The 14275-nt window shown below is 38.0% G+C and overlaps 1 protein-coding gene across 2 annotated transcripts in view; it reads right to left on the reverse strand.

Moving 5' to 3' along the window:
- Positions 1-14275, reverse strand: part of LOC149847916 (exocyst complex component SEC3A-like) — a 117930-nt gene that overhangs the window by 42913 nt on the left and 60742 nt on the right. For both annotated transcript variants that reach the window (XR_016432390.1, XM_090008887.1), the window contains exons 11-16: positions 5572-5700; positions 5385-5465; positions 5227-5301; positions 1545-1718; positions 1299-1455; positions 1128-1192 (exon numbers count right to left, since the gene is read on the reverse strand). Coding sequence is in view for 1 of the 2 variants with exons in the window: in XM_090008887.1 (XP_089865013.1) it covers positions 1128-1192; positions 1299-1455; positions 1545-1718; positions 5227-5301; positions 5385-5465; positions 5572-5700 (681 nt within the window). In the remaining variant the exon portion in view is untranslated. The remainder of the gene's footprint in view (positions 1-1127; positions 1193-1298; positions 1456-1544; positions 1719-5226; positions 5302-5384; positions 5466-5571; positions 5701-14275) is intronic.

Here is a 14275-nt window from a genome sequence, read left to right on the forward strand (position 1 = left end):
CTAACGAGAAAAGAGGCACAGGGAGGGCTCGGCCCCCTCCCCTGCCGTAACAAAGAGCAGGGAGGGGCTCAACCCCCTCCCCTGTCAAAACAAAGAGCAGGGAGGGGGCTCAGCCCCTCCCCTACCGTATCACGAAGCAGGGAGGGGTCTCAGCCCCTCCCCTGCCGAACGAAAGGGCAGGGAGGGGGCTCAGTCCCTCCCCTGCCATAACAGAGAGCAAGGAGGGGGCTCAACCCCTCCCCTGCCTAATAGGGAGTAGAGAGGAGGAGGCTGAGCCCCTCCTCTGCCGTAACAGGAGGCAGGGAGGAGGGGCTCGACCCCTCCCCTGCCGTGACAGAGGGGACAGAGAGGAGGGGGCCGAGCCCCTCCTCTGTCGTAACAGGAGGCAGGGAGGAGGGGGCTCGGCCCCTCCCCTGCCGTGACAGAGGGGATAAAGAGGAGGGGGGCGAGCCCCTCCTCTGCCGTAACAAGAGGCAGGGAGGAGGGGGCTCACCCCCCCCCCCAACCGTATCGGAGAGCAGGGAGGGGTGTCGTGCCCCTCCCCTGCTAAAAGGGGGCACAGGGAGGGGATTTGACCCCTCCCGTGGCCACAGAGAGAGGTGAGGGAGAGAAAGAAGAGACTGAGAGGAAAAAGAGGGGAAAAGAGGGGTGTACCTGGTGGTCGCCGGCGGTGGCAGCGGCAGAGGGAGGTTGTTGACGACTGTCGTCGATGCCTGCAGTAGCCGAGACAAGGGTGGTGGCCGGCGGCGAGTCGCCGGCGTCGGTAGCCACAAGGAGGAACGAAGACGGGAGAGGAGAGAGTCAGGAAGAGACGAGAGGGTGAGAGAGATCGAGAGGCGGTGAGAGAGAGAGACAGTGAGGGGGGGGGGGGGGTTCGTGAACCTCCCTCACCTCGACCTTAAAAGGCACGGGAGAGGCGGTCGGGGTGCCCGACCGCCCGTCCCCCCTTTGGATCCGGGTCGGGTCCAGATCTGGAGCCGACCCGATCCAAACATTTTTTTTTGCCATTTATTACACTACCAATCTTTCTAATACATTTATTTATGATGGTCTTGAGAACCAGAAAACAATTGCTGAAGACAATCACGACTCAAAATTGAAAAGTAGATAATTACTAGAATAAGTACCTGTATACCATCAAGCAAATCTTTAAGAGCTTCATTCAATGCTTCCAACTCAGCAGCATCTTTGCCTGCAAAATAGGCAATTAACAAAAACCATACAATTATTAACTACTTTTTCAAAGATAGATATGTAAAGCATAAGAAAAATGGAAAAGAAAAAACATGGAAAATTACCAGGCTTGACATCATTCCCATCAGGGTCCATGGGACTTAGATCTTCATCATTAAGGTCATCATTGTAAGAACCAACCTTGTCAACAGTAGTAGATGGAGCTCCCTGTGGAACAAGGGCCAAGACCTCAAAGCACATAAAATGTGCAAAGAAGGAACTCTGTAACACAACAAAGAAGATTAGTCTTGCATCTAAGAAAATTCTTAATGGTATATTTCTAGATGAATATTTGCAAATGATAAGTTAACCTCATCAACAAGTAGAGGAACAAAAATAGTAAGCATTTTTGAGTATGCTTCAGAGACTGAAGAAGTATCTGCACTAGCTGCCACTTGGCTGGAACCTACAGAAGCTTCAAGCCAAAGAGTAGGATTTCTTGATGCTTTGGTACTTGCACGAAGTTCGCTTGCAAACTCACGAGCCTGAAAGACTACAAATCACCTTAGTAAAGTTTATCTTACTACATAAAGAAATTCTATATTTCAGAAAATAATGCAAAGGAAAGACCTCATAACAATAAGGGCAAATCACAATCATTCAGTACCTTTAAAGATTGAATTAGAGATAGTATAAATATGAATGCTAATATAAAAAGAATAGCTTGTACACAAACATTTGGTTAAAAGACGTCTACGAAGGTTGCTATGTTCCTTTTCTTCATAAATCCTGGAAATCTCAACCACACCCCAAGGTTACAAATTTCTTCAGTGAACAATCTCCACAATATGTAAAGGATAGAGCACAAAAACAAACTAAGAAACATGAAGAAAGAAGAGCCATCCAGAAGGGCCATCCCAGATCCAGGTACCTACTGACAGCTACTACAATGAAAGTATCATGTTATTCATCTAAGATGAATAGAAAATCTTAAAACGTATAAAAAAATTCAAGAAATATGGCCCATGTAAAGAGGTTTGCAAGAAAGGTCGATTGCAATACTTTTAATGAGTATTCACGTTATCAACCCCCTTGTCCAACTGGAAGTTCTGAACAAAATGGTGAAGGAAATAGCAGCATCTAAAAGTTTGTATAATGGGAGCACAATATTCTTCCAACGATATGGCCTCATGTAAAATATTCACTACTAGAAGTTAAGGTTGCTATCAAGGAATCAAGGGAACATCAACTTAGCTGAGATGAGTTTGATGTGGACCATGTGGTACATTCGAATTCAAAATGAGATGATAACAATGACTACCATCAGTTAGCTTTCTATTAAAGGATCAAGGAAGTCTAAACCAAGGTGAAGAGAAGTTTAAATGCTAAATGCAAATTGAAAATTAACATGAACATGTTTGGCTAATCAGCTTTAAGCAATGTTAATTATCATATCAGAACCCGTATGGAAGGGCTGGCAATATGGGTGAGATACAAAATAAACTACATTTTAAAAAATGGAAAATATAAAAAATACAAAAAATCAGAATTTTCCAAAAAAATAAAAAAACATAGAATGAATTTAACAAAAAAATGAATTTATTTATTATGAACAATTAAACATACACATGTACTACTATAACATGCCAAATGATATAGTAACAAACTAACAACTGAAAAAACAAGGTTTACTATTAACGAGTCACATTAGATAACAAAACAAAAGGAAAAAGTTTTGAGTAAACAAACTATAACAATCAAACAATGTCTTTCATTAATTAGTTTCACTAATTACAATAAACACAAAAGTTGAATAATGTGTGCTCTTCCATAATAATATTTTTCTTCTTGCTTGTCTTCACTAATCAAAATAAATTAAAAAGAAATTTCTACTTCTTTATTCTCATAGCTTATGAAATAAGTTAATGGGACTCTACTAAAACCTTATTTATGAAAACAATTATCACTAAAAGCGAAAAAAGATCCAAAATAAATTACCTGAATTTTTTCAAAAAAATGTGAAAAAATAGCTATATCTTACGATACAGTATGTATCGTATGATACTGTGCGATATGAACTGGTACAGTCCAATACACTGCATTTTCTTATTCAAGGGGGTCTAGTATGGTCCAATACACTGCATTTTCTTATTCAAGGGGGTATATCATATTGCATGAGTTGTCGATACTACGATACACCATATCAGACTGTACGATATGATATGATATTATATTTATAACACTGGCTTTAAGAAAGCATTGGATGGTGCATTATATTTAGAAGGTAATTTGTTCAACAAAAAGGAAAAGGATCAGTATAAAAATTCCAAGCATGTTGAAGTTACTCATACTTTTAATTTTCTTGAAGATCCACCCATGTTAGATTGCTTGAATAAGAAGCTATAGCATGGAGCACTGTCACATGGGTGTCAGTGCCAGTGCGGGTGCGATGGATGCAACATGGCAATTTCAAAAAAAAAATATGTGCGAGGGTGAAAGTAGGATATATCTATAGAGACAAAACTACTCTCAGTCAAGGTTGGCAGAGTCCAGTTTCGAACAAAAATGGACCCAGGTGTGGTTGACCATGTTGAGGAAATGTTGTTGTGAAGTTTGTGTTTTGTATATCTCCTTTGTGAGATTGTAATCGGTCCATTAGAGACAATATTGTGATTCGTGCACTTGTGTAGCCCTTTGTTGACATTGTGATTGTGCACATCTTGTTTCATTTCAAATACTCCTATGGAAGCTATCTGCAAATTAAAGCATACGGATGGTGAACTTCTCAGTGACCCTACAGTTTATAGGTAGTTAGTTGGGAGTTTGATTTACTTGAGGATTATCTGATATGTTAGGGGTATCATGCATTATGGATTGTTCTTTTCTGCTACATCGTCATTGGAATTGAAAGCATACTGTGATGCATATTTCAGGGGAGCTTCTCAGAATAAGCATTCTAACTCAGTGTTCTGTGCATTTCTAGGAGAATTATTAATATCATGGAAGAGCAAGAAGCAACAAAGAATTGCTTTGTCCACTACTAAGGCAGAATACTGTGAAATGGCTCAAGTGACTACATAAATCATTTGGTTGAGGTGGTTATTGCAGAACATGGGAGTAAACATAGACACGGCAACTACTTTGCATTGTGACAATCAGAGTGCTATCCATTTCGCAAGGACTAAGCACATTGAGATAGATTGTCACTTTACTTGTCAGGCATATCTGGATGGAGTTATATCCTTGGCATACATTGTAACTCAGAGCCAGAGCCAGAGCCAGATAGCTGATTGTTTTACAAAAAAATTACCCTTAAAGGCTTTCTAATTATTCTTGTTCAAGCTTGGGTTGATTATATTCTCATCACCTCAAGCTTGAGGGGGAGTGTTGAGGAAATGTCATAGTTCTATTGTGTGTAATACCCATTTTGTATCTTTTTGTACATACATTTTAGTATAGGGGTATTACTGTAAACCAGCTTATATCCCACTACTACACTATACTGTTTTGTCTTGTAGTAGGCTCTATGGGGGTTGACACCCCCTTTTTATCTTGTTGTAACCCTAATAGCTATTCAATGAAGTTACTCTTCATCCTCCTTGGTTTGCTTCTCTAACTCTTCTTCTCTCTTAAATCTGATTCAACAGACCACACCTTATATTGTGGAAACTGTGTCCAAGTGTCGCACCCGTACCGACATAGGTTTGATGCCCTTTTAGGAGTGTCCATGTTACAAGAATGGGCAATCAAATGATAGTAATAAACGAGTGCCTCTAGATTAGAGGATATTATCATTAAATTGATGTCCAGTTTGTTTGTACATTACTTTATGGATAATGGTTCCAATAACCCTAGTAGTGGTTTAAAAGGACTGAAAGAGGATTTTCTTGAAACCAACACTTACCCATCATTAAATGAAACCTGCAAGAATAATATAGTTGGGCACACAAAATAGTAATTAAATCAACTAAACAAGAGCATTATTACAGTGGCATGCCCATGTTATGAAATATGAAGAAAAGAGAATTACAACATTAAGAAAGAACTCCTAACCTCTCTACGAAGCAGCAAGTTAAGCGAACGACAATATTCTTTCCTCAGAGGACCCAAGCAACTCTTATCAAGACTCTGAAAAAAAAAATTATATAGTTAACACCTTGCAAATACAAAAGATTGTACCATATGCATGCCATTTTACGGAAAAGTGTAACCTTCAGGTGCTGCAGAAGTCGTGCATATGTCCTGCATTTGTATCGCAAATCAGCATGGTCAGGCCTCTTCAACTGCCCTCGCTGCAACCATCCAAATGGACAACCTACAGTTAAACTCGATAACCTGTAATAGTTTCTATAAAATAGACTAAGTTTTCTAAAACAAAAATAACTCAAAGAGAACTACCTGAGAGAAATAACTCCTGTCACTTATCATAAAATCCACTAAACTAGCAAAGTAATTTCTCAAGAATTCAGATGCTCGTTTAACAAATGTTGCCTTCAACTTTTCAAGTTCTAATCGCTTCTCCTTAACCTGTAAAACACACGAAGTTCCAAGGAACACAATTGATAATTAATTTAGAAAGAAATGTAAGATAATAAAAAAAAATAGTTTAAGAAAAGTTCTAGGCCACTCAGAAAAACTGAAAACCATTGATAATTCATTGAGAAACCTTTAGCAATTTCTTTGTATACCCTTTATCTAAATTGTTTGAAGAGTGGTGGGCCAAGAGACCAGCTAATGCCATTTGTGAACTGTACTACAAAGTATTTCAAGAGAAAATTGAATTAATATTATGATAAGAATTTGAAACTCTTTTTATTTGAATACAACAACAACAACAACTACGCCTTCATCCCAAAACAATTGGGGTCGGCGATATGAACCAAAAAAGAAAATCATTCTGGGTCTTCCACATGAATCCTTCTACTCCAATCATTTCTATCCAATGCCATGTCCTCGGTGAGGTTCAAAGCATTCATATCCTTTCCTATCATCTCCATCCATGTCTTCCTAGGCATACCCCGACTTCTTTTAACTAATATATTTTCCCATTTCTCCATCCTTCTAACTGGAGCATCATTAGGCCTTCGCCGAATATGTCCAAACCACTGTAAATGATTCTCTCTCATCTTATTTTCAATGGATGCAACGCCTACCTTCTTACGTATCTCCTCGTTTCGAATCTTATCTTTTATTGTATTTCCACACATCCATCTAAGCATACGCATCTCAGCTACACTCATTTTTTGAATATGATGTCTCTTGGCAGCCCAACATTCCGTACCATATAATAAAGTGGGCCTAATTGTCGTCCTATAAAACTTTTCCTTCAACCGCAATGGCATTCTACGATCGCACAACACTCCAGTTGCACTTTTTCATTTCATCCACCCAACCTTTATCCTATGATTTACATCTCCATCAATTTCTCCATACTTTTGAATGATAGATCCCAAATATTTGAAACAATTTCGTTGCTTACTAAACCGACATTCCATATATTTTGTCTTACTCTTACTCAACTTAAAACCTCTTGCTTCCAATGTCTGTCTCCATAATTCTAACTTAGCATTAACCCCAGCTCTAGACTCATCAATCAAAACAATATCATCAGCAAACAACATACACCACAACACATTTTCTTGAATTGATCTCGTAAGCTCATCCATCACTATAGCAAATAGGAAAGGGCTTAAAGCAGATCCTTGATGTAACCCAACCGTTATAGGAAAATTGGTTGTCAGACCTCCACAAGTGTGGGCATTTGTTACTACTCCTTCATACATATCTTTAATTATACTAATGTACTTGAGAGAAACACATTTCTTCATCATTGTCCACCAGAGAACGTCCCTAGGTACTCTATCGTATGCCTTCTCCAAATTAATAAAAACCATATGTAAATCTTTGTTCCTCTCTCTATTTCTCTCAATAAGTTGTCTAAGAAGATTTATAGCTTCCATAGTTGATCTTTCAGTCATAAAACCAAATTGATTCTCCGATATCATGACAACCTTCCTCAACCTATACTCAATCACCCTCTCCCAAAATTTCATAGTATGACTCATGAGTTTTATACCACGATAGTTTATGCAATCTTGTATATCACCCTTATTCTTATATAGAGGCATCAAAGTACTCTTCCTCCACTCATTAGGCATCTTATTTTTTCGCCAAATCTTGTTAAAAAGATTTGTCAACCATTCTAAACCTTTCTCTCCCAAGCATTTTCAAGCCTCGATAGATATACCATCTGGGCCAACTGCCCTTCTTGATTTCATTTTCTTCAAAGCCTCTACAATTTCTTTCTTTTGAATCTTGTGCATGAAGTCACGATTCATCTCATGAAAAGGAATGGATAAGTCTCCAAGATCCTGAGCATGACTTCCATTAAATAGCTTATCAAAATAAACTTTTCATCTCTCCTTAATCTCCTCATCTTTGACTAAAACCCTTTGTGTTTCATCTTTGATACATCTAACTGTTAAAATATGTTGTACATATATATATTTATATATATAGATCACGACACATACACATATATATATATATTAATTCTATATATGTCTATGTGTCTATCTACATATATAAATATATATATATTTATATCTTTTGTAAATAGACCCATATAGGGGTAAAACAGTCTTTTTACTTCTTATCGCATATTGTAATTTTTCTCCTTTTCTTTTATTTCCTTTTTTTCTTTCTTTTTTATTTTTCTTTATTCTTTTCCTTTTCCACCTTGGAATGGGCCCCACCTAGGAGGACGTTGGAAGGGCTCCAACGTCCCTCTAGGAGCGCTTCCAAGGCCTCCTCTTTTGTCTATAAATAAAGGGGTTTCTCCCCATTGTAATGCATGCTTCTTTGAAGCCTTTTGAGTGGAATATATATTTTTCCTCTTCTTTTGGGTGCCTTACCACTTTAAGTGGTTGTGTTGTTCTTTTGCCCATTAGTGGCTATTTGTGTATGTGCGTGCTCTCTTGTTTTGCTCTTGGAGACTTCATCCGGCACTTCATTACATGGTATCAGAGCCTTGGTTGATAAAGCTTCATCGGATCTTCTTTTGACAAGTAATATCCTTCTCTTTCGTGCATTTATATTCCTCTTCTACAAATGGCCAACAAGGATGCAAAAATCGACCTCTCATTCAAATTGGATGGGACCAATTATCGCATGTGGGCGGCCGCTATGGAAAACAATCTCAAAGGTAAAAAACTTTGGGGTTATGTATGTGGAACCATTCCGGAACCACAATTGAAGTTGACTAAGTTTGAAGGTAATGAGGAAAAAGCTTTGAACGAAGAGGAAAAAGAGAAGGCTATTCTTGATTACTCTTCTAAATTAGAAGATTGGGAAAGTGAGCATGCTAAAATTTTAGCATGGTTCATGAACAATGTTGAATTAAAGATTTGTGCAAATCTCGCCAAATTCAAGAAGGCTAATGAAGCTTGGTTCTTTATGAAAGGCATGTACACTCAAAGAGACCTTGCTAGGCATTTCTTCCTACAAGAAAAGGTAAGAGCTACCAAACAAGGTGATATGAGTATTAGGGACTACTATAGTGCCCTATCTTCTTTATGGGATGAACTTGTCCTTCTCGAACCCCAATGGGAAGGTAGTGCTATTGCTATGAGGCAAGAGCAAATGGAAAAAGAAAGATTTTTCCAATTTATTCATGGGCTTCGCCCCAAATTTGAGCAACTTAGAGGATCCCTTCTCCATAGGGCCTCTACTCCTCTAAGTGATATTTTGGCCGACTTATGTCAAGAAGAGACTCGTTTGGCATTAAAACGAGATGTTGATGAAGTTCATGCCGTATCTAGACCCGACAACAATGTAAGGCCATACAAACCACCTCATTTTTTCAAAAATACTGGTGGTGGAGGAAGGAAAATCATTTGCCATAATTGTAATGAACCGGGCCATATTCGTCCGGATTGCCCAAGATTTAAAAAGAAGGTGGCCTCCGTTGGTGAAGCTCCTCCAAATGAAGACTCAAAGAAAGATGGTGACATAAAAGAGTCTCTTGCTCATCTTACCGAAACTCTTTAACAATTCATGAAGATGAGCTCCTCTCAGTTTTCCTCTACACCATCCACTTCCGGCGCCGCTATCTCCTCCTTCCCAGGTATGACCTCTTGGATTCTTGATTCGGGTGCCTCCTTTCATATGACTCCGAATGCATCACTCTTATCAAAAACAAGTCTCAACAAATTTAAATCTTTTGTCTCCACTGCCGATGGAACATCCTCGGATGTTGAAGGCATTGGGAATCTTGAGAAAACTTATAATGAAAACAAAGAATTTTTTGTTCCCAAAATTCGAATTATTCCAAAACTTAATTTAAATCTATTTTCCGTTTCCCAAATTACCGATTTTGAATGTAATGTCACTTTTTCACCTACCCATTGCTATGTGCAGGATCTCCGGTCCGGGAAGCGGATTGGGCAAGGCCATAGAAGAGGGGATCTTTATTATATGGATTTTTTGTCATTGCCAACCAAATCATTTTGTAATCATGTTCAATCCAAAGATATTGAGACTTGGCATAAAAGACTTGGACATCCTAGTGTTTCTAAATTGTATCTCTTTCCTTTTTTGGAAAAATTTTGTAATACAAATACATTCACATGCAATGATTGTATCCTTGGAAAAATTCATTCGCTTCCGTATTCTCATAGTAATTTTGTGTCAAAAAGACCTTTTGAACTTGTGCATTCCGATGTATGGGGACCGGCACCCGTTCTGTCCAAGGGAGGCTACTCCTACTATGTTAGTTTTGTTGATGACTTTACTAGATATACATGGGTATATATTATTAAAAACAAATCTGATGTCTTTAATAATTTTAAAGAATTTCATATTCTTATTCAAAACCAATTTCAAAACAATATAGCTATATTTAGATCCGACTCTGGAGGAGAATACATGTCTAAAGATTTTCAAAATTATTTCAAAACAAATGGAATTTTACATCGACGATCTTGTCCTAAAACCCCACAACAAAATGGTCTTGCGGAAAGAAAACATAGACATTTAATTGAAACTACAAGAACACTTCTTGTTTCTAAAAATGTTCCTAAAACTTTTGGGCCGAAGCTCTTCTTACCGCAACATATTTAATCAATCGTATGCCCTCTGCTTCATTAAAAAATGTATCACCTTTTGAAAAATTATTCAAAATTACTCCAGATTTTAATAGATTAAGGATATTCGGATGTAAATGTTTTGTGCTTGTTCAAGGACAAGATAAACTATCACCTAAAGCTATTGAATGTGCATTCATTGGATATGGTGAAAATAAAAAAGGTTATAGATGCTATGACACTCGAAATAATAAACTCTATATATCAAGAAATGTAAACTTTCTTGAAGAACAAAATGGATTTGATGTTCACACATCTAGAGAAAACCTTGACTATTCCTTCCTATTTGATCTTGCTCCTAGAATTGAAACACCAGATGCAAGTACTTGCGATAATACTTGTGATGGCATCTCCCATCATAATGATATACTCCAACATGGTAATGATTCTCAAGTTGAGAATCTTAATGAAATGAATGTATATACCCGGCGGTCAGGAATTGAACATCAACCTGCTCTTGAAAGATATTCTCAAGATCTCTCGTTAGAAGAACCTATTAATGCACCTAGGAGATCTTCTCGTAATAGTAGACCTCCACAAAAATTTGTATCTTATGAATCTTTCTCACCTAATTATAGGGCTTGTCTCATGTTAATTCATTCATATCATGAGCCTACTTCCTTTAAAGAAGCTAAAGATCATCCACATTGGATTGAAGCAATGAAAGTTGAATTAGAGGCTCTTAACAAAGCTCAAACTTGGAGTACTATTCCCCAACCATTAGGAAAAAAGGCAATTGGGTGTAGATGGGTATATAAAGTTAAAACCAAGTGTGATGGATCTCTTGAGAGATACAAAGCTCGTTTGGTTGCAAAAGGCTATGCCCAAGAATATGGAATTGATTATGAGGAAACCTTTGCTCCCGTAGCTAGGATGACTAGTGTGCGAACTTTAATTGCCTTAGCCTCCATTAAACAATGGCCTATATATCAACTTGACGTTAAAAACGCCTTTTTAAATGGAAATTTATATGAAGAAGTGCTTATGGATCCTCCGCCAGGTCTTGAAATTGGTAAAGGAAATATTCTAAAGTTAAATAAAGCTCTCTATGGTCTTAAACAAGCACCTAAAGCTTGGTATGATCTTTTTAGCAAAGTAGTTCTTGATAATGGTTTCTCCTCATGTTATACTGATACTGCTTTGTTTGTTAAAAATTCTAATGATCACATTACAATTCTGTTATTATATGTTGATGACATGATTATCACAGGTAATGATAAGAGAGGTATTAACCTTATTAAGAATATTCTCAAAGAAAATTTTGATATGTCTGATCTTGGTTATCTAAGATATTTTTTAGGTATTGAAGTTGCATACTCTCCCAAAGGGTATGTCCTCTCTCAGATGAAGCTTGCCTCCGACATTATTGACAGGTCTGGACTGACTGATGACAAGAAGGTGGAGACGCCAGAAATAATCAATGCCAAGATGAGAGCCAGTGATGGCACTCCTTTAGCTGATCCCACACCTTATCGTCAATTGATTGGGTCGCTCACATACTTATCCATCACTAGGCCCGATATTTCTCATGCAGTTCATAGTGCAAGTCAATTTCAGACTGCTCCCTCCACCATTCACATGGTTGCTGTCATGAGAATTATCAGATATTTGAAAGGCACCATAACAAAAGGATTATTCTTACCCTCTTCTTCACCTCTTACTTTACTTGCTTATACTGACTTTGATTGGGGTGGTAACCCCGATGATCGTATTTCTACCACAGGGTATTGTGTGTTTCTTGGAGAGTCACTTATCTCTTGGAGGTGTAAGAAGCAACAGAAAGTTTCACTCTCTTCTACTGAAGCAGAGTATCGTGCGATGGCCACTACCACCACGGAGATCGTATGGTTAAGAAGTTTGCTTAAAGATATGGGAGTCTCATTCTCAACTCCCTCAAAGCTGTGCTGCGACAACAAGAGCTCTATCTACATTGCCAGCAATCACACCTTTCATGAAAGAACAAAGCACATTGAGATGGATTGCCATTATGTTCGTGATGAGTTTCTACGAGGCACCATTCAATTGCCTTATGTTCCAACCGAGTACCAGTTGGCGGACTTCTTCACCAAAGCTTTGCCATCGCCTCGTTTCTTCTTTCTCCTTAGCAAACTCTCGGTGATCTCACCGTGTGTTTGAGGGGGGGTGTTAAAATATGTTGTACATATATATATTTATATATATAGATCACGACACATACACATATATATATATATTAATTATATATATGTCTATGTGTCTATCTACATATATAAATATATATATATATATATATATATATTTATATCTTTTGTAAATAGACCCATATAGGGGTAAAACAGTCTTTTTACTTCTTATCGCATATTGTAATTTTTCTCCTTTTCTTTTATTTCCTTTTTTTCTTTCTTTTTTATTTTTCTTTATTCTTTTCCTTTTCCACCTTGGAATGGGCCCCACCTAGGAGGACGTTGGAGCATCCAACGGTCATATTTATGACCGTTGGAAGGGCTCCAACGTCCCTCTAGGAGCCCTTCCAAGGCCTCCTCTTTTGTCTATAAATAAAGGGGTTTCTCCCCATTGTAATGCATGCTTCTTTGAAGCCTTTTGAGTGGAATATATATTTTTCCTCTTCTTTTGGGTGCCTTACCACTTTAAGTGGTTGTGTTGTTCTTTTGCCCATTAGTGGCTATTTGTGTATGTGCGTGCTCTCTTGTTTTGCTCTTGGAGACTTCATCCGGCACTTCATTACACTAACCATACCCAGATTCCTCGATTTCCTCTCTCTCATCTTTGCAAGCCTATAAATATCTTTCTCGCCCTCTTTGGTATCCAACTTGTCATAAACCTCCTTATATACCTTATCCCTCGCGTTTCGAACTACTTTTTTAGCTTCCTTCTTTGCTATCATATACTTCTTCAAATTCTCATTATCATGACTCTTAGATTTCTATAACACTCTCTTTTAACCTTAATAGCTAATTTGACATCCTCATTCCACCATGATGTATCCTTAACTAGCAGTGCACCGCCTTTAGACTCACCCAATACCTCATTAGCCACCTTTCTCATGTCACCCGCTATCTTATTCCACATTGATTTTGAATCCTCCTCGAGACACCAATCAGCTTCCTTAACTACCTGCTCTACAAACATTCTGGCTTGAAAGGCAAATGTCAGTTGTTGATGCCCATTATATTACGATAAATAAAGGTCAAGATTAAAAGATGTCAATCAATGATAAGCTTAAATGGAGAAGAATAAATAGTACAAAAATAATAAAAACGCAGACAAGAATGAATATATATAGGGCCATTAGAATATGAGAACTAGAGTATGAACTAGGCATTTCTGATGCTTTTGTTTTTTGCAAATCCAACCCTGCAAATGCTTTCAGCATGGTCCATTTGCCAGGAATCGATTGTTGGGTCATTTTGAAAAAAACATGATTTTTAAATGCTTGAATATTTACAAAAATCCTGAGTCGTCGATTTTCAAGCCTTAAAAAGTCTTGCATATGCATGGCAACCAGATGATCAAGAGCCAGTCCCTTTAAAACCATGCATGTTGATTGCATCCATATGGACAGATTTAAGAAAAAAACATGAAAATCTCAGTTAACACACTAGTTCCCATATTCTAGTAGCTCTCTCTCTCTCTCTCTCTCTCTCTCTCTCTCTCTCTCTCTCTATATATATATATATATATATATATATATATATATATATATAGAGAGAGAGAGAGAGAGAGAGAGAGACCCACCTACACGTCTTGCATGCTTTTACTGAAATACTGGGAGTAACTCCATGTATTACTTGACATAAGCCAAACACAGTTTTTTTCTTGCTGGAAGGTTTTTCACCTGTCACATGGATACGGATGTGGGGGCAGGACACGATGCGGATTCACTTGGGACGATTCGACAATTTTCAATAATTAGGACAAGGGACATGGTTGTACACAAACATAGATGCATGTATGTGTGT

Source organism: Nuphar pumila, chromosome 1 (genome assembly GCF_984573655.1).
Source record: "Nuphar pumila chromosome 1, dmNupPumi1.hap1.1, whole genome shotgun sequence".
NCBI lineage: Eukaryota > Viridiplantae > Streptophyta > Magnoliopsida > Nymphaeales > Nymphaeaceae > Nuphar > Nuphar pumila.